This window comes from Temnothorax americanus, unplaced genomic scaffold, assembly GCF_048541705.1.
Source record: "Temnothorax americanus isolate GAGA-0224 unplaced genomic scaffold, ASM4854170v1 Scaffold187, whole genome shotgun sequence".
Taxonomy (NCBI): Eukaryota; Metazoa; Arthropoda; class Insecta; order Hymenoptera; family Formicidae; genus Temnothorax; species Temnothorax americanus.
In genome coordinates, this window is record NW_027509326.1 from 39,030 (window position 1) to 60,289 (window position 21,260).

The window sequence follows — 21,260 nt, forward strand, 5'->3', positions numbered from 1 at the left end:
ACGGTAAATTTGTGAGGTTTCTGGAGGACATCATGGAGGAAGTAATAATTAAAGGGGACTCTATAGGAGTAATAGGAGACTTTAACATAGACTTTATGATAGATTTGTTTTATGCAAGAAAAGTGCAAGCAAAAATGCAGAGTTAAGTTGTGAAACAGTATATTAATAAAGCCGACAAGGGTTATGAAGGACAGTCAAACAATGATAGACTTACTTTTTTTTTAATAATAGAGTTAGGGTACAAGTGCATAAGCCTAAAATAACGGACCATGCGTGGTTAAGAGTCGAATTGAATGAGTAACTCCGAAAATAAATATAAAGCGAAAGACTCTATTTTTATATTCGACAACGTTTGGCTAATGTCGTGACAATTCGACCATTGGTTTTGGTCAGATTAATTGTCAAGACTTTTTCGACCACGGGTTTTGGTCGTTTCTAAATTGGCAAATAGGCAAAACTCATGGTCGAAAAAGTTTTGACGATTAATCTGACCAAAACCAATGGTTGAATTGTCACGATATTAGACACACGTTGTCGAATATAAAAATAGAGTTTTTTTCGTTTATTAATTACTAGCTGGTTACCCGAGCTTGGCCCGGGAGTCGTTTTTTTTTTCAAACGACTTTATTTGTGTTTTAATATCTTTAATCGAAAAAAATTCCTTTATCAGCAATAGCTTATCAGGCAATTGCAAAGAACCCTTTATATTCATTTTGATTCAAATTTTTATATTTATTTATTATTAATTAAATTATAATATTTAAAATTGCGGCTGGTCTAGTGGGTAGAGCGCCAGATTCGTAATCCGGAGAACCGGGTTCGAATCCCACTGGGCCACTGAGAATTTCTCAGTAAAAAATACCGCACCCTCATCTGACGGATAGAGGTAACCTCTAGATGGAAGAACTGGGCCACAGATTAATAGACAGATACCCAATGGCCCCTCAAAAGTCGAGACCAGCACTTCCGTGCCTTGATTACCAACACACTTTGCCCCTTACCGACAAACTTTGCCCCTAGGTTTGAGTCCGGGCTAAATCACATTACAAACTTTGCCCCTGATGCAAGTCCGGACTAAATATACCCGATTTTACCTACAGACTTTGCCCCTGGTGCAAATCCGGATTAAATTTGCAGTGATGTCAGATTTCAGTGCAGTGATGTCAGATGCTCGATGCTCGGTCAGCCGCGAGCCGGCGAGAATCGTGCTAGGCTTCTTTGCTCGGCGCTCGCGCGTGCGCGCATATATAGGTCTTGTCGTACTTATTAATTACTTGTGATACTTATTGATTTTATATATATATATATATATATATATATATATTTATATATATATATTAATTTTGTTATTATATAATAATATATAACAATATTATACAATAATATTATATAATATTATATAATAATATTGTTATTATATAATAATAATAAAAAACTTATTTTGTAATTTGAAAATAATTTCTTATTTCTTTATGAGCAAATCGTTAACTTTCTTAAAGTTCTTAGAAAATTGCTTCTACCGGCTCGATAGATTACGCACACGGAAACTTTAAGCAATTTTATTTCATTATTATTTATTTGACATTGGCACATGTTACTATTACTACGTTTACGCGAGCGTTACTTTTGTAGTAACTTACGATAATTTATTTCGCGTAAACGAGTGATATATCGTAAAAGTTACTACAGAAGTAACGCTCGCGTAAACGTAGTAAATGTCTTGTAAAATACATATAGTAAAATTAAAGGACAATTTTTTGCAATCACAGTTCTGTGTATTTCACTTTTACATTACGTACATATTGTTGCTCAACGGAAACCGCGAGAAGGTGGTGGTCTCTTTCGTCATGAGATAATGTAAAAAATTTGTTTTTTTAATATTGCAATAATTCTAATATGTATAAATTAAAAAGTATATAAGTAGATAAAGCTCGTATGTCTTAGATAAAATAAAAGCCAATAACCGAACAACAGGATTCTAAATATTACAGTTTAATATTCCGTCAAAATAACTGGGACGTTTCGTGCTTTACAGAGACTTTTTCAATCAATCAAATAAATCCCTTTAATTAACTGTAATACATCATAATAATCCCGTTACATAAAAAAAATCCGTCGAGAATTGAAATAAATTAAAAGGAACTTTAAGGTGGTTCATGCATTTAGGTCAAATGTAGTTAGCCCGAAAAATGTGATATGAAATGAAAGATTAACGTTCCTAGAGTGTGTCTGTAAAATTTCGGATTTTTTAACCGTTTGGTTCCGGAGATATATGTTCGTAAACTTTGCCAATTTAACGCGGGGGGGTAGCCCCTCTTGCAAAAAACGAGGCTAAAGCGCTTATGCTGCAAAAATTACAATACTTCAAAAATAGATGAATAAACCAAAAACTGACGAAACGATGCAATAAACATTTTGCAAGATACTGGACGAACCCCGAGTTCATTGACCGTACTATATAATAATAAAACGTAATTTTCGATTGACTAAATCGACAACACGGAACTGACAGCTGGACTCGAGCGGCAGCTTGGCAACGCATGTGTCAGCTGATGAGTATAACGCATATCCCAAAACCTTCAACGTTTACCATGTTCTGGACGCTGAATAAAGCAAAGAATGAAACAAAAATATTCGTCCATTTCCAAAAAGAATTTAAAATTAAGTTTGATCAAAATCTGCAATACTGAATAAATACAAGTTTTAATACAATGAGGTTATAACATGTCCAAATAATTTTAACATGCATTGTTTATTCTATTTATCATAACGTTGCCGCGCTGCTGTTGTACATATATTCACACGGCTCACAACTCTAGTAAAAGATGTGACTTTGGCCCCAATATTTTAATTACGTAGAGGTCGTATAACATTAAAGATGTCATAAATAATAAATCTAATTATATGCTGATTTTTACGGACAAAAATCACACTTATTTATCACTAATAAGAATAATTGCCTATTTGACTTGCAAGTACTGCATGAACCACCTTAACATCATAAGATTAACATTAATTAATAATTATAGCATTTTTATTATGAAATTTATCCTCTTTATTGATTTAAATCATAGCGGTCGTTTTTACTTTCTTAATATTAATCATTATAGTATACAAATTACATGGAGTTATTAAGAAGCCACATCAAGTTGAAAGCTCAAAAAACCGATTAACAAATAGTCGAAATGTATGCGTGATCAAACTATAAATTTAATTAGATAGTTGTTAACAACTAAAACTTTAAAAATAATTATTCGTTTATTGACGAGAAAAATCGTGCTAGAAGGCTGTGAAGCGAACGGCCTTAATCATTGCGTGTCAAAAAATTAAAAAATTAATAAATTAATTTCAACGCTATGCAGCTAGCACTAAATTCGGATCGTGATATTTTCTTAAAGTACAATGCCTCAGAATTATTTTGGGATCAAAAACACGCAAGCACTTGATTTTTTGACGATTTTATAACGAATCACAGAGCGCTGCGCGCGCGCTCCATGAGTTAATTAATTAATTTCAACGCGATGCAGCTAGCACTAAATTTGGATCTTGATATTTTCTTAAAGTACAATGTCTCAGGATTATTTTGTGATCATAATCCCGCGAGCACCTAATTCTTTGACGATGCATAGCGTTGAAATTAATTAGTTTATCCGCGAAGCGCGCGCGCGCCGCGCTCTAAAGTTCGGAAAATTCGGAAAAAAACGGCCATTTACTTGACCCTACCCCCTTAAGTGCTCTAAAATAACGATAAAATATTGACAGATTATAACACTTATTTAAATATACCACTATATATTGAACACAGTACTGTCGCGGTCGACACAAACACTTAAAAAACTTGCTGCGTGAATATATTCGTTACTAAAATGATCGAAAACATATATATTATCAAAATATTCCCAAATCTGAGTTTATTGCTAACAGTAAAAAACAATTACGATAATTAACTTATTGTTAGACCAGCCATTGGCGCTGAATACTATAAGTTCCGTCACCTGATCGTCTACGAATTAGTTGCTCGCATGATTATAGTATTAAAATAATTCTCAGACATTGTATTTTAAAAGAATATCACGATTTGAATTTAGTGCTAGCTGCATAGCGTTGAAATTAATTAATTAATCAATGGAGTGCGCGCACAGCGCTCTGTAATTCGTTACAAAATCGTCAAAAAATTAAATGCTCGCGTGATTATGGTGCCGAAATAATCCTGAGAGATTGTACTTTAAGAAAATATCATGATTCGAAGCGCGCCGCGCTCCATGGATAAATTATTTAATTTCAACACTATGCAGCTAGCACTAAATTCGAATCGTGATATTTTCTTAAAGTACAATGCCTCAGGATTATTTTGGGGCCAAAAACAAAGTTTTTTTGTTAAAATGCGTTCATATGCTTTGCATAAATTTGAATTTAAAAAAAAATCAAAAATTAAACATTTAGGACCATTTTGAAAAAAACGATACCTTTAACTTTTTCTTCAAAATGATCCTAAATTTTTAATTTTTGATTTTTTTTTTAAATTGAGGTTCATGCAAAGCATATAAACGCATTTTAACAAAAAACTTTGGTTTTTTTATTTCAGTTAATTAGAGCGACCTGAGCGTTGCACGGCGCAAATCCGAGAAGAGCAGCCGCTGCGCCGCCATTTTGAAATTTTTTGATATAAAAAAATTTTTATAATATACCTTAAATCATGAATAGTATGATGTACTTTGTTCCAATTTAATAAATCTTTCCATCTGTTAAAAAAAAATCGGAAAAAAGACGGCTGCGTTTACTTGACCCTCCCGCCTTAAGTAGCACTTAATTAGTACTAAATTATAGTGTACTTGTTTTTTATGTAGGACCATTTTCTGATATAAGGGGGTTCAGCTTAATGGCAAGCTGGACCCCCCATTTTTTACGCGATTTTCTGTTAAACGGTTAGTACCAAAATTCGGACTAGGGCACTTAATTAGCACCTAAATAGCACTAAATTTTTTACCTAATGCGAACTTGATTTGCGCTGGTGGAGGGTCCAGCTTAATAGAGGTCCATTTCTGCGCTCGCTGCAGTGACTACTGTCAAAATGCATTCTGCGCTTAGCGCTGTTTATAATGTGCAAATAAAATATACGCTCGCTCATCTATCTGAATTAGTGTCATCTTGTGCACTGTGTTCATACAAGAATTCGTACAAATGGAGTAAATTGCTACTTATATGTGCACATGGGTGCATTTATATCTTACCGTTTAGAGTAGGTACGAAATATCTATATATTCTCTAATGGGTAGATATATGATTGCAACCCGTCTGTAATACACAGCAGCGTGTTTATAATCCAGTAAGTAAATTAATAGTTAATTGTTGCCAATTTGGCATTAAACTCACTCACTTACAAAGAACTTTGCCCAGCATTTTTATAAGGGTTTTGGCCCCTCGCGTCTAGTAACGAGACTTAAAATGAAAGGTTATTGTTAGAGGATCAAAATATTTCTGTATAAACATAATCCTTTATTGTAAGTTAATACCGTTCAGAGATACACTCTTTGAAAAATTAGAAAAATGTACGAAATGGCTTTGTTTTATTCGATTTTTCGACGTACTAGGCATCTGCCTGTGATTACGGATAATAAACTATTTTAACATATCAATTAAAGTACTTTATACAAATAAATTTGTACTACTGATTCAGCTAATTGCAAGTTTCTGGATGTGAGTCAGGGATATTCAAAATAATTGATTGTATCCATTACCACCATCTATCACCACGGACAAATGTCCTGGATGCCGAGAAATCGAATGAAAGAATGCTATATAGTATATTTTTCTAATGTTTCAGAGAGTGTATATATCATCTCTAAACAATGTCGACTTAGAGGATTATGTCTGTAAAATATTCTGATCCTCTAACAATAATTTTTTATTTTAGCAAAGTCTCGTTGTTAGACGCGAGTGTTCTAAAATAGACAGGGTTTTTTGTGACAAATCCAATTATCAATAAAGTGAAACGTGATATAAAATAATGTAAAATCTCATAAAGTGAGAGAATGTAAATGTAATGTTTTATTATAAAATAACAATAAATATTTAAAAATTAAAAAATTTTCCTATACTCATCTTCCCGATAAATCATGTAATGGTCATCACCTGCGATAATGTTTAAAACTTCCAAAGAACTTTGTTTCCAATTGCAAATAACACTTAATATAATACTAAAAAACAACATACATTAAAATATGTTTAAAGCATTACATTTGTTTTGCTTTTTTACTTAACTTTTGCATATACTTACACAATAATAGATTAGGCAATAAAAATAATCAATAACTCAATAACATAAATGTTTTGTCGTTTATAGATCTTCACAAGTTCGAATTCCATTTCAACGATGACAAAATTTTTTCTTGTTCATATTTTTTATTGTTTCTATCGTATATCGACTGATATTTTTTGGGAGATCGTATCTCAAAAACTATCACTGTACAGGATTTGTAAATTTTTGTTTTGTTGATAAGCAACAAACAAGATAGTTTGCTTTACTGTTCAAAAGTATAGTGATTTGGAATTAAAATACAGCTTTATTGTTTAATTTGATATTATTCGTGGGAAACAAATATAATATATACAAACAAGTATAATATATCTATTTCAAGATAGGATGTAGACACTTAGCTTCGAGGTTGCCTAACTGAGCGTTTAAGCAGAAAAACCAGAAATTGTGTAAAATCGATCTCGAATTGTGTAAGATACGACCTCTCAAAAGATATCAGTCGATATGTGAAAAATATTATGAGAAGCTGGGCTTTGAACGAGCGACGTGCTCCCGCCCTTCTAGAGGGCAGCTCCCGAGTGGCGCGAGCCTCGGGGCGCCACGCTTACGTGCGGTCGTTGTGTGACAACAGAAGTGCTCGTGGTGTCGTAGCATCCAGACGTGTTGTACAAAGAGAGCAAATATATTATAGAGCATTATAGAAATACTTGTGTTTTCCTGTCTACCTCGCCACGCATACAGTCAACATTATCGAATAGCCTACAGGTTATGGGCCCAGGGCACGATTCCCCTGCGTGAAGAACGAAGCACGAAAACATCTAAAGTCGAACGTGTAACGTGAAGTGTGTGAGACGCCGGCGAAGGGCATCGAGAAGACGAAAAGCATTTAGAAGAATCTAGAAGATTAGAGGATGGAAGAAGATAAGACGAAAAATCTTCCGATGGATGAGGAAGAAAACAAAGATTTACTGGTTGACTACGATAGTGACAGCAGCGTGGTCACAGTGGTAGGGGAGAGTGGGCTCCCATGAGCCACGGGGTCCAATGTAACAGTGCGAGTTTTCTGTATTAACGTTCTGCAAAATAGTCACAGTGGGTATGAAAACTTTTGTTTTCAAAATATATAACTTCCATAAAAAAATTATGCCGAAATAAGCATGTATACTTTAGTTAAAGACAGATAAGTAATTGGAGCCTTGCAAAGTGAATTTTTACTTGTCATAACTTTTTGATATGTATGGATTTCTAGAGATTCTACAGTTAGAAAAAAATTCATAAGACGTTTGTCGGAATCTAGGTTCAATACCAACGTGCGCACAAAAACGTTTAATTGTCCTGTATTTGAAATATTTACGATAAATAATATCGATGTTTAGTGGGGTCCAATGTGACGCAGGTTGATGGGGTCCTCTGTGCCACGCTTACAGAACTACCTAACCTAAGTACGTGACAGCGCGAGTTTCCGTAGTGTTTCGATCGCGGAATAGTAAATGTTAGTGCCTAAATTTTCTTATAAAATGAAATAATTTTCATCGATAATCATATCCACACTTTCATTTTCTCTTTTTTTTGCCCTTTACTTACAGATCACATGTAATCGAGTCGCTGTGAGGCAATATTTGTTTATCTCTGCTAGGTTATGATAAAAAGTAAGGTTATAGGACTTTGTTTTCAGATTTCAATTTCTTAGGTCATCTGATGAAACAAATATGACATGATTATTGATAAATTGGTTCTCTAGCACTTGATTTTTCTTTTTTGTAGAGAGAGTAGTTAATAATAAACTACGTTGAAAAACATGCCGCGACAGAGAAAGAAGAAAACGGAACGGCAGACTGTTGATGCCGGTACGATGGAGCTGGGGATTCGCAAAGTTGTCGATGATGAGTGGAGTATTCGAGCTGCAGCAGAGAGCTTGAGCATAAATCGAACAACTTTACATCGCTATGTCAAAAAGTATAAGGAGACTGCACCGGAAGAGCGTAGATGCATGAGACTCACACCAAACTATGCAACAAAAGTGGTCTTCTCACCTATTATCGAAGAAAGTCTGAAAGAATACCTAATGACTGCATCCCAAATGCATCATGAATTAACTCGCAAGCAAGTTATGCAATTAGCATACCAGCTAGCTGTTGCGAACAAGCTTGATTGCCCACGGAATTGACAAGAAAAACAGTCTGCCGGTGTCGACTGGTATTATGGGTTTATGAAAAGGCATTCTGAGCTTTCGCTAAGGAAACCCGAAGGAACTAGCTTAGCTCGTTCCACTAGTTTCAATCGTACTTCGGTTAACGCTTTTTTCGATAACTTAGAGTCCGCGTATAAACAGCTCGGAGCTGAATTATCGCCCGCTGCAATCTATAACTTAGATGAAACTGCTCTGTCGACGGTTCACAATCCACCCAATGTTATCGCTCCTAAAGGACAAAAACAAGTAGGCCAAGTGACATCGGGTGAGCGGGGAACTTTGGTTACGGCGTGCGGTATTATTTCGGCTAACGGAAACTCGATTCCTCCTTATATGGTATTTCCGCGCGTACATTTCAAACAGCACATGTTGAAAAGGGCTCCGTCGGGCTCTAGCGGGGGAGCATCCAAAAGCGGTTGAATGAATGGCCAATTGTTTGTTGAAGTTTTGGAGCATTTTCAAAAATACGCGCGTGCGTCTATAGAGAAAAAAGTTCTACTCATTCTTGATAACCACGAATTGCATATCACCATAACGAGCTTAGATTTCTGTAAACAAAATGGAATCATCTTTTTGACTCTGCCTCCGCATACCTCTAACAAACTACAACCACTTGACCGTACCGTTTATAAGTCCTTGAAAAGTGCTTTTAACGCGGCTTGTAACGAGTGGATGATCAATAATCCGGGCAAAATGATTTCTATTTATGAAGTGGCGGAACTTTTTGGAATCGCTTATCCTTCGGCTTTCACACCTGCTAATATTAAGAAAGGATTTGAATCGACCGGTATTTGGAAATTAAATCGAAATGTATTCAAAGACTCCGACTTCCTGTGCTCTTCTGTCACGGATAGGCCCGATCCTACGGTTGCTGATACTGCGTCAGAAAATACCGGTTTTTCTTCGAACAGGAATATTGATCCTAATCTCATTGTTATCGAATTGCCTAACGACGTTACTGTATTAAATACTTCAATGGAGCCGATCGACCTTAATTTACCAACCATGTCGCTTGATGTTAGTGACGTTTTGGTACCAAACCCAGAAGTCCCTATGCCTTGCGAAGTTAGACCAAACGCAATTGATAGCGTAAAAGCTGGTAACAAAGAGAACCTTGTTTTACTTCAGGATATACAGCCGTTTCCGAAAGCTGCACCACGAAAAAGTGTTAATAGAAAGAGAGTCCGTAGTGCAATATTAACAGACAGCCCTGTTAAAAACTCTCTATGTGAAGAGATGAATGCCAAAGTCATAAAAAATGAATTAATCGAGGAGAATAAGCGTGAAAAGAGTGCGGCGCTCGCTTTGAAATCTAAGACTAAGCCTAAGACTGCATCGAAAAAAAAGACGACCCGAAAAACTGCTGCTAGGCAGCAATAAAACTAAGTGCAATACGTCTTAGATTATATGTCTAGTCGCATAAAACAGATGTTAGGTATATTATAATAATATATTGCCGATTATTATGTTGGATTTTATGTATAGATTTTATGTATGGATTTCATGATATACTATAATATGTAATAACGTGCAATTGACCAAAGATCTGTAATAAACAGGATTTAAACAGATCTTTTCTACATGTCACAGAGTACCCTATCTTTCACATTACATATCACAGGGTACCCTACCTTTCACATTACATGTCACAGTGTACCCTACGCTGTGGCTCAATCGACCCCACGCGTGGGGTCCACTGTGACAAACGCAGCATTTTGAAATATCATTATTTTTGCAAAATATTTCTGACAATTTACTTCTTAAATCATTTACAAACAAAGTTTATTATATTAAACATCGAATAGTACCATTTATATTCTAATGAAGTTATTAAAAACCATTTTTAATGTCATTTGAAAAAACGTGGTTCAAGGGTGCCCACTCTCCCCTAGAGAAAGAAAGAGGTAGCAATAAAAGGATGAGTAAAGATGAAGGTAAGAGAGTATTTTTTTAAATAAAACAATCAAGAAGGATAATATACTTGTTTATTCAAAGATAGAGTAATTTAAAAATTTTGTTTAGAAAAAAAAGAAAACAAGAAGGAGACTGAAGCAAAGGGTGCAATCCCGAAACGCGGCAAACCCAAAATAATAGAAAACATAGATGTAAATAGAGAATGGGCTGAAAATCGTCCTGTACTACCTATAGGGACAAAGTTACTTTACGAGAAACAAGAAAAGATGGTTGAGAAAATGGACTCGGTATTAAAGATGTTGGAGAAGGTTATGACCCGCAACCTCCATGATGGAAAATATGGTAGAAGTCGCCCACGTAAATTTAGAGAAAAAGAAACTAAAGATTAAACGTTTAGAGGTAAATAAACAGAATACGCAAAGTAAAGTAGAAAACGGTATACAAACGGTTAAAAAATCAGAAGTAGAGCCTAAAAAGAAAAAGTTAGATGAAACAGTCTGTTCAGTCGAGAAAAATAGAAGTTTAGAGACAATTAAGAGTGCTTTAGAGGTAGAATTAAACAGTCAAAGGTTGCATATTAGAAGAGAATATAAGTTAACGCAAAAATCCAACTTTGATCTTTGGATGGATTATTTAAAATCCGAATTAATGAATAACGATTTATTATATGTAATAGATTCAAACTTTAATAGTCCAGAAAATCTTTCCGAATTAAAAGTTGCTAAGAAAAAAAGTCTAGTTAGAGATATAATAATCAATCATTTAGATGAAAATTATCATAAAAGGATTTTACATGAGAAAGATCCAAAAGAAATTTTGAAGAAATTAAGAGGTTATAAAAAGAGTGAAGTAAACGTTACTCATGCATCAGTACGAACTAAACTCTATCAAATTAAAATGAGAAAAGACAAAAAAGTAAGTGATTTTTGCGAACGCTTTGATTCAATAATTAGAGAATATGAATCATGCGAAGATGCGGTACCTCTCACAGAACAAGAAATGAGATCTGCATTGTATCAAGCTGTGTCAATTAATGTGCCGGAACTGAGGAATGTAGATTTAATTAGAAGACAAACTAATCTCAAAGAAATGAATGTAGATGAAATAAAATCTTTCATGATGCAGTTAGAGGCAAAGACTAAGAGTGAAGTTAGAGAGAAGCTAGAGAAACCAGAAGTTAGAGTGCAGAAGGCTACCGCAGAAGAGTACAAAGAAATAAAGTGCTACCGATGCAACAAATTGGGTCACATGGCGAAGGACTGCCCACTAGCGGGATCAGAGGCCTGGTTCTGTTATTACTGCCAGGAGATTAGAGGACACAAGGGTGATAGCTGTCCTAATGCCGGAGCCCAGACGAACAGTTTTAGAGGAAAAAAGTATACAAATAAAACCGTTAATAAAAATGTAATAATAGAGTTATTAAATGCGCAAATAAGAATGAGCTTGCAGACATTTCAATAGATGGTAAAAGAGATCTTTTGTTGTTAACAAATGAAAAAGAAAAGAAAGTAATTAAATTAACAAATGTAATTGCAACGAAGGAAGTATCCAAAAATTTACTATCTTTAAGAAAGCTGGCTGATGCAGGGTTCAGTATTTATTTAGATGATAAAGTATTTAAAGTTCACAATAAACTAACAAATAAAATTGTTTTCAAAGGAATTTATGAGAAACCAAATTGGATTATGCAATTTGAGGTTAAAAACAATAATATAGAGGACAATGAAAGTATAGAATGTGCTGTGTATAGATGTAGAGCAGAAATTGTTCCACATTGTGAGTTTCCTGAACAATCGCAAGCAAACATTCAGACCAGTGAATTATCAATTTCGGAAGGAGAATTAGACGAAAGAGACAATGTTGGCTCTGCGATTGGGAGAGAGAATGAAGGAGAGCTCACAAATGTGAACAAAAATATAGAACACAATAATGCAGAACTCGATCAAGTCATTAAGTTAGAAAATATACAAACATTAGAGAATATAGAAGAAATGTGTGAAAGCTCAGTAATTGAAAAAGTAAAGAAATTAGAGAAAATAAATGAGGCGATGTTATGGCATGTTAGATTGTAACCGGACGATACTATTGGAGGCACGAATCAACGCTACGTGTCCCTTGAAATCAACGGTCGCCACTCGGTTTGACCTTTGAACCACCGAGAAGGTAAGTAACGAACGATATCTCGAACAATCAATCAGACGAATTCTCTTCCTTTTTCAGGTTCCTGCCACCGCTGGATCATCGCCGTCATCAATCAGGATCGTCGCTGCCACCGGAATCCAGGATCAACGAGGGACTTCGAGTGATCGACGACAATGGATCAGGCCGTCAGAAGGTAAGTCCAATTCAATAAATTCTCGATATGTTTTATGAAAATATTGTTTAATTTATTCAATATTATTGATTTTCAGTGTTGGTTGTTCACAGAAGTTGAAGTCACAAAAAATGTCGGACGCTCGTATACGCGGGCACACACGCCCCGTTTCTCTACGACGCACGAAATTATTTCGGTCTAAAAAGGCCGTTCGTCAATGTAAAGACGACAATTAACGCGTTCCGCGGGCGTTCCCGGTTGTTACGAATGTTGGCGAGCCGTAATTCTCGAACTCGTATGACGATCGCGATGACTTAGCGCGACAACACGGAGCGAATCTTATTACGTGTTATACGCACGAACATCCCCGAGAGACTGCCTCGAGTTGCCCGTCTCGCTTGGGCTCCCCACTATCGGTACCGTATACCCCCACTTAGGCGGATCTCCCGCTTTCTCTCGCCGTTGTCTACGCGTCGGCCGCCGGTAACTTTCCACGCGGGTGTTTACGCCGATTGCGCCGATCCCCGTGGAAATTTTCATGCTCGTCGCGTTCGCGTGGTCGCTCCGTCCTGGCAACAGGATAGTCGTTTTCCACGATTTTTTCTTTTGCTCGGCCGTTGACGCCGACCCGTGCGCCAGGTCTATTATTCCCTCTAGTATCCCCATCCGGACGACTTCCCTGAAGAAGACGTCCGGGTGCCGAGCAACAGACTCGCCGACGACGCCGACCCCCCTCGGGGCTTATTCCGGACCTGGTATTACGCTTTCCGCGGTTTCTCCCCGCAGCCGATGTCCAGGTCGCGAGATGGCGGACGGTTTTCTAACTTCGTCCCCGACCGTCGGATTTCGCCGGCGATCGGATTCGGACGTTCGTACCGACGTCCCCAACAATCGTGGACGCCCTTTTCTCGTGGATGACGCACCTGGTGCGAGTTCCTGGACGGTCCGCCATTTTGCTACCCGGCTGACAGATTTGGACGGGACCCGGTTTCGCGGGCTCGGCGAAGAGCCCCTAGACGTCGGGAGTGTCTACCTCCCGTAGATGACGCACCTAGTGCGAGTTCCCGGACGGTCCGCTATTTTGCTAACCGGTTGACGGATTTTGACGGGACCCGGTTTCGCGGGCTCGGCGAAGTGCCCCTAGACGTCGGGAGTGTCTACCTCCCGTAGATGACGCACCTAGTGCGAGTTCCCGGACGGTCCGCTATTTTGCTAACCGGTTGACGGATTTTGACGGGACCCGGTTTCGTGGGCTCGGCGACGTGCCCCCAGACGTCGGGAGTATCCGACTCCCGTGGACGACGCACCTAGTGCGAGTTCCCGGACGGCCATTTCCGTCCTCTCGGCCCTCGGGCCGCCGGCGCGCCTCCGCCCTCGTTGTTCCGCGGCCACGGTCTCTCGGCTCGCCGCGCATGGCTTCGAACCCTGAAACGCCATATCGGGCGACCGCCCATTTCCGAATTCTGCGTTTGAAACGCCCTATTGCTCCCGTCCAGTCCGGCCCCTTCGCCTCCTTCTTCGTGGTCCCTGTCGTTGATGTGTGCGGCTGCAAGATTAGGTCATGCGTCGTTAAACTATTTAAGACAGCTACAAAAAGTAGAAAAGAGATTAGAGACAGTTAAGTTTGATAACTCCATATTAGAGTGTGAAGTCTGTATAATGGCAAAGATGGCAAAATTGCCGTTTAAAGAAAACAGAAATAGAGCACAGAGACCACTACAAGTGATACATACGGATATCATGGGTCCAATAAAACCTACATTTTATCCAGGACGAAAGAGGTTTATAATAACCTTTATAGACGATTATTCTAGATTAGCGAAAGCTTACTCCTTGAAAACGAAAGATGAATCGGGAGAGGCTCTAGAGAAATACCTAGAGGTGCTTTTAAAGATGTGTTAAAAAGAGAAAATATAGAAGCCATATATGCACCACCGTACACTCCGAAACATAATGGAGTTGCAAGAAAGTTCAACAGAACAATGCAAGAGAAAATAAGAACATATATGTTCGACTCGGGATTACCAAAGAGTATGTGGGAGCTGGCAGTTGACGCTGCTGTGCATGCGTACAACAGATCTCCACATAAGACTATAGAGTATGAGATCTCCTTGAAGAAGTTCTCATCAGAAACAAGTTGTCATTTCGAGCAAATAAAGATATTTAGATGCATTGGATATGCAAGAGTACCAAAGCCTACGTCGAAATTTGACAAGAGAGCTATTAGAGGTGTGTTGGTAGGATATACTGACACTGGATATATACTCTGGCATCCAAGCACAAGAAAATTTATAGAGTCCCGACACATTAGATTTAATGAAAAGATAACATATAAAAATGTATATCAAAACAGTCAAATAGAAGAAAAAAAAGACTTAGATAAAAATTGGATGAAAGAATTTGTAGAGGATGAGGAAAAGGGAGAACAAAAACTAGAGATTCCTGAGAAAAGGAAAAGAGGTAGACCGAGAAAACAAACAACACAACTAGACGAACAGAAGCAGAAGGACGCACGAAAGGAAAGTGAAGCTCCAATGACTAGAAGTAAAACTAAAAAAAAACTAGAAGATAATGGAGACACTGATGTGCGGAGAAAAATAGAAGATGTTAGCTTTGCTAATTATATTAATGTGAAAAATATTCAACGGAATATAGAGAATGAAAATGAATTACATCAATGCCTTATGGCATCGTTAAATAAAGAGCCTGTTACTTTTGAAGAAGCTATATCAAGTAACGAAAGAGAGAATTGGAAAATTGCAGTCAAAGAGGAACTTGAATCTATGTATGCTAATCAAGTGTGGGAACTTGTCGATAGACCATTAGAGAAATTAGATGGAAGACGACCTAATATAATAGATTCAATATGGGTATTTAAGAGGAAATTAGAAGCAGATGGATCAACCAGATATAAAGCGAGACTGGTGATAAGAGGATGTAAAGACAAAAATGTGTATGATCTAAAAGAAACGCGGTTTCAAGATTGTCACTGGTTAGATCTATATTAGCAATAATAAATAAATATAACTTATACGCTAGTCAGCTAGATGTTAAGAATGCGTTTTTAAATGGAATTCTAGAAGAAAAAGATGAAATATATATGGAAATTCCAGAGGGAGTAAAACTGGATGAAAACACCAAGAAGACTAAGGTGTGTAGATTGAATAGAGCTTTATACGGATTGAAGATAAGTCCGAAAAGATGGAATAAGAGATTTTTAGAAAAGGCTAAGAAACTTGGATTAGAGAACGACCTGCATGAGCCATGCCTGTTCACGTGGAGGAAAGAAGGCAAAATAGTGATCGTATTACTTTATGTAGATGATATGTTGGTTGCAAGTAATGATCAGAAGAAATTAGAAGAAATCAAAAAGAAGTTGAGTGAAACATTTGAGACGAAGGATCTTGGGGAACCAAAGAACTTTCTGGGAATAGAGCGAAACAAAGAAGAAAGTTGTATGTATATTTATCAGACGCGATATACTGAGAGCATATTAGAAAAGTTTCATATAAATAAATGCAAGCCTCAGAACACTCCTATGGTCACCAGAAAAGTGAACAATAAAAACAGAAAATTAGAAGAAAAGAGTATTAGAGAAGAAACTAAAAGAGTACCTTATAGAGAAGCTATAGGAAGCTTAATGTATCTGGCAAATGCTACACGACCTGATATAGTTTTTGCAGTAAACTATTTAGCAAGAAGACAATTAGAGCCCACGGAAGAAGACTGGCAAGATGTAAAAAGAGTCTTCAGATATCTTAGAGGAACTGCAAATAGAGGATTGATGTTTAAAGGTAAAACAGATGAGTTAGAGTCGCTGACAGACGCTAGTTTCAGAGATTGCATTGATTCTACATCCACTGGAGGATATATAATCAAAATATTTGGAGATGTGATAGCATGGAGAAGTCATAAACAGACATATGTCACACTCTCTACCTGTCAGGCAGAGTATCTAGCAATGAGTGAGGCCTGTCAAGAAATAATCTCATTAGACAAGTCGCTCAAATATGTTGTTGGAAAAACATTCTTGCCTGCAACAGTCTGGTGTGATAACAGAGCAGCAGGAAACTGCACTAAGAAGGATAGAAGTCACAAACTTAAAATGTTTGATAATAACTTAGAAGAAATAAAGAAAAACTTAGAAGAAAGAGAAGAAACTGGAAACAGAAAACATATGGCTGACACTCATGGAGACTTTATCAAGCAGTGTGTTGATCAAGGGAAGGTGAAAGTCGAATGGATTGAGACCAAAAAGAACTTGGCAGACATTATGACAAAACCTTTACCTTTAGAAGCATTTGCATATCTAAGAGACAATATAATGAATTTAGAGTTTGAACAGAATTAGAGATCAATTTTACTTGATAACTGATTTTTGATATGTTACAGATAAAGAAGAAAATTAGACGAACACGGATCGCTCGTACAAAGGGAGGGAGTATGAGAAGCTGGGCTTTGAACGAGCGACGTGCTCCCGCCCTTCTAGAAGGCAGCTCCCGAGTGGCGCGAGCCTCGGGGCGCTACGCTTACGGTCGCGTGCGGTCGTGTGTGACAACAGAAGTGCTCGTGGTGTCGTAGCATCCAGACGTGTTGTACAAAGAGAGCAAATATATTATAGAGCATTATAGAAATACTTGTGTTTTCCTGTCCACCTCGCCACGCATACAGTCGACATTATCGAATAGCCTACAAATATATATATTTCTTGATTAAATTAATAAATTAAAATTTAAGAAATTAATAATAAAATAAAAATTAATTTTATAAATTAAAATTAAAAATATTAAATATTAATTAAAATTTAAATAAAAATAAAAATTATAATCAATAATTTTATAAACTACTAACTGGTTACCCGGGCTTTGCCCGGGAGTTGTTTTTCTTCAAACGACTTTATTTGTGTTTCAATATCCTTAATCGAAAAAAATTCCTTTATCAGTTTGGATACCGATTCCCAAAAAGATTGGTAACAAAAAACTATACACTCTATAGCACTCCTCAGAAAATTCTACCCCTATTTTATATATTTTTGGTAAAAATTCGGTCGAATAGTTTAAGAGTGTATAAAGAACAGACATACATACAGACATTCTATTTTATATATATATAGATAAATTAAAAATATTTTCTTAACATTCTTTGCAGTGTGTGTGGAGATGCGTATAATATCGGTATTATTAAATTGATTAGCAATTTAATTATGTGATTGTACGTTTCAGTTTCAGACTGCGTTTCAAGATTGAAAGTACGGCGCGTGTAGTTGACGAAGCAAAAGAATATACTTTTAAAATTCACACAAAAAATTGTTACTATATATATAGGTGAACAAAGTTCAAGTTGACCGTATTTGGCAGTTTAACTTGATGAAAATATTAATTTTATGAAATTACCAAAGAAGTTACATAAAAGTTTATTTGAAATTTTAATTGATATACAAACAAAACTTTCCTACACGGTATAAATAATAAATATAATTAATTGAATATAAGTTTATTAAAGGAGCATCGCATGAAGCGGACCAAGAGGAGGGGACGAAGAGAAGACACTAGAAGGGCGGGGGGGGGGGGTAATAGTAAGGTCGCCCAAAGGTCAGGTTTCGAATAGAATTAAAATATGTAAAGGGTTGGGCACGTCCCTGTAAAACGCCATGTAAAAGGTATCAGATAATGACTGAATATGTATAATGATAATTGTAAAAGTTTTTGGGAACGTTTTCCTGAAAAAAAAACGCCTTTCCAACCGCGGGAGGGGAGAGAAATAAAGATTGAATTGAATTGAAATTGAATATTATAAAGAAGCAATCGCGAATTAAAAAATATATTTTTTATTTGTTCTTAAAAGAAATTTCTTATGTCATTTATGATTAAAAACATATAATTGATGCACGATTATTATTAACACCGAGATTAACACTGAATCTATTGCATCAAAAAGTTGCAACTATATACATATACTATTCAGAATTTGTAAATTATTTTTTAATTATATATTCAAAATTAAAGTTTTTTTTTAAATAACCGCAATATTAATCAGATGGCAAAGTTAATTAAAAATAGCGGATATTAAAAATAAAAATGATAGAATTTTTACATCCGTGTCATACACAATTCGAGATCGATTTTATCAATGATACTTTTGACATCCGGCCGCTATATGACTCCGACATTTTGAATTTATCAACTGAATTTAACATCAGATTAATATTTAGCAACCTGAAAAACTCTTAAGTTTGAATAACAAAAAAAATTTCATAGTTTCTTAATTAATGGTTTATGTAAGTCGCAACTTTGATGCAATAGACTCTATGTTAATCATCAAAATTTTTTTAACTACAATTGACATAACAAATTTCTTTTAAGGGCTGAAAGTCCTAACAAAATTTTGATTACAATAATATAATTTCTCTAACACGTCATGCGGAGTTCTCGGCTTAGAGATCAGTGCGCTCTGATTCTATAACTATTAACAACAATTTGTTATCATTATATTGTCGTTGCACAATTTTTTTATCATATATTATATCTGCACAACGATAATATAACGATGATAACGAAACTGTATAGTGATAAGAGTTACAGAAAATAACGACGCGACTTATCGACTATTAGCGACTTTGTCCGAAAATGACCCGCTTTATCTTAAGAACGTAGTTACTGCATTGGCCGCTACACGGTATGGCGCTGAAACCCAGTGAGAAATGCTGGTCTCGTCTCAACCCGGACCTTTGGCTATCTGTCTATTAATCTGTGACTGGGCTCCGTCTTTCGGAAAGAGACGTTAAGCAGTTGGTCCACTCATAGCCGTCGACCGCTATGAAGTACCTCAGAAAAAGCAGAAGGCGCTATCCAATAAGACGGCTTCTGTACAGCGGTGTGGAAGGCAACGGGAAACCACCACACTATTTATATTCCAACGAGAGTTATGAATGATGTAAAAAGTTCATAACCACGACCACTCTGTCAAGAGTGTACGACTAAGAAGAATTTAAAAAATTGCACAATATATTTTTTATATTCAATATAATTATATTAAATATATAATTATACAATTATTATATATATATATATATGTTGACTTTATGGTTATAAGAGCATGTGAGAGACAAATACATTTGGTATAGACTTAAAAAAAAGTTATCTTTATTATGAACCATACGTGTGTGTCACGATTCGACGCCATACTACAAAAGCGATAAAGAACATAGAAAAACTAATAATAAGAAGTGACTCTATCGCGTCTAGGAAAAAATAATAAAGCGACACCTACTGTTTTACAGCGCCTCTACAGCTATTCTAATGGCAGCACTGAACAAAGCTATTGAACAGACTTGCTTATATTTAATACTCCCACTCTTTGTTCAGTCACATTAATTATTGATACTGACTCTCGGTTTAAACAAAACTTATCGCGTGACAAAGCCTTTGTTAAGAAATCGGCCAGTTGTTTCTCGGAAGGTACATACTCAACAATTATGTTCTGATTCTCAACACATTTTCGAATGTAGTGATATTTCACGTCTATATATGTTTAGTTAATTTATGGTGTTCAGAGTTTTTCACTAATCGAATAGCATTTTGATTGTCTACAAAGAGATTTGTAGGTTTATTAGAAGTCACTTGAAGTTCTGCTGTCAGCATCATTCGAAGCCACATTATTTCTTGAGCTGCTGTCGATGCTGCGATATACTCCGCTTCTGTTGTTGATCTGCTTATACACATCCCTGACGATGCGATGATCAAGTAACTGGCGCTCCAGCCAGCATACTGATATATCCCGTTGTAGATTTGCGGGTTACTGTGTCTCCAGCAAAATCAGCATCCGAGTATACCATGAGTTCGTCGTGGTCACCTTGATAGCAGATACCATAGGTTTTTGTTCCAGCGAGATAACGCATAATTCTTTTTACAGCTGTCCAGTGTATCTCAGAGGGATTGTTTAAAAATCTGCTTACTTGACCAACGGAGAACGCAATGTCCGGCCGTGTCAACACTGCCAGAAACGTGAGACTTCCAACTGCCTCTCGGTATGGTGCGTTGAGAGTCTTCTGGGCTTCTCCATCTTCGCTAGAACACTGGGGATTCTGCAGTTCTAGACTTGGATCTGCTGGTATTATTTGAGGTTTACAGTCTTGCATGTTGAATTTGGTTAGAACTCGTTCAATGTATCCCTGTTGACTAAGAGACATCGATTTATTCTGCCTGTCTCGGTTGATTTCAATTCCGACGAAGTAGTTTGACTTATCTATTTTAATCTCAAACTCTGAGCTGAGTCCTTTGATTACGAGTGCTAATGTATCGGAACAAGTACTCATTAGCATGCCGTCATCTACACATAGTGCGAGCCAAATCTCCACTCCATTTATTATTGCTCGGAAAACACATTTATTAGATTCCAATAGTTGTAAGTTGAATAGACTGAGGAACTTACGAAATTTCTTATTCCAGCATCAGTGGCGACTGCTTAAGTCCATACAAACTTTTCCTCAGTTTACAAACCATATCCGGATCGCCGTTCTGAAAATCTTTAGGCTGCATCATGTATATATCTTCTGTTAGGTCACCATAGAGAAATGCGGTCTTTAT

At 36.6% G+C, this 21,260-nt stretch overlaps 1 protein-coding gene and 2 pseudogenes across 2 annotated transcripts; 2 read left to right on the forward strand and 1 right to left on the reverse strand.

Annotated features, from left to right (window-relative positions):
• Positions 1-6,778: 6,778 nt before the first annotated feature.
• Positions 6,779-16,096, forward strand: LOC143896495 (uncharacterized; annotated as a pseudogene). Its single transcript, XR_013256665.1, has 4 exons — positions 6,779-7,260; positions 7,508-7,553; positions 10,470-11,737; positions 15,789-16,096. The product of XR_013256665.1 is annotated as an uncharacterized LOC143896495 (transcript).
• On the forward strand, positions 11,768-14,577 carry LOC143896490 (uncharacterized; the record flags this gene model as incomplete). The annotated part of the gene is made up of 2 exons (XM_077404388.1): positions 11,768-12,429; positions 14,229-14,577. Coding segments are annotated over 2 exons (1,011 nt in total), but the record flags the coding sequence as incomplete, so codon positions are not given.
• A 4,317-nt stretch (positions 16,097-20,413) lies between the features above and the next one.
• LOC143896496 (uncharacterized) lies at positions 20,414-20,995 on the reverse strand (annotated as a pseudogene).
• Positions 20,996-21,260: the final 265 nt, after the last annotated feature.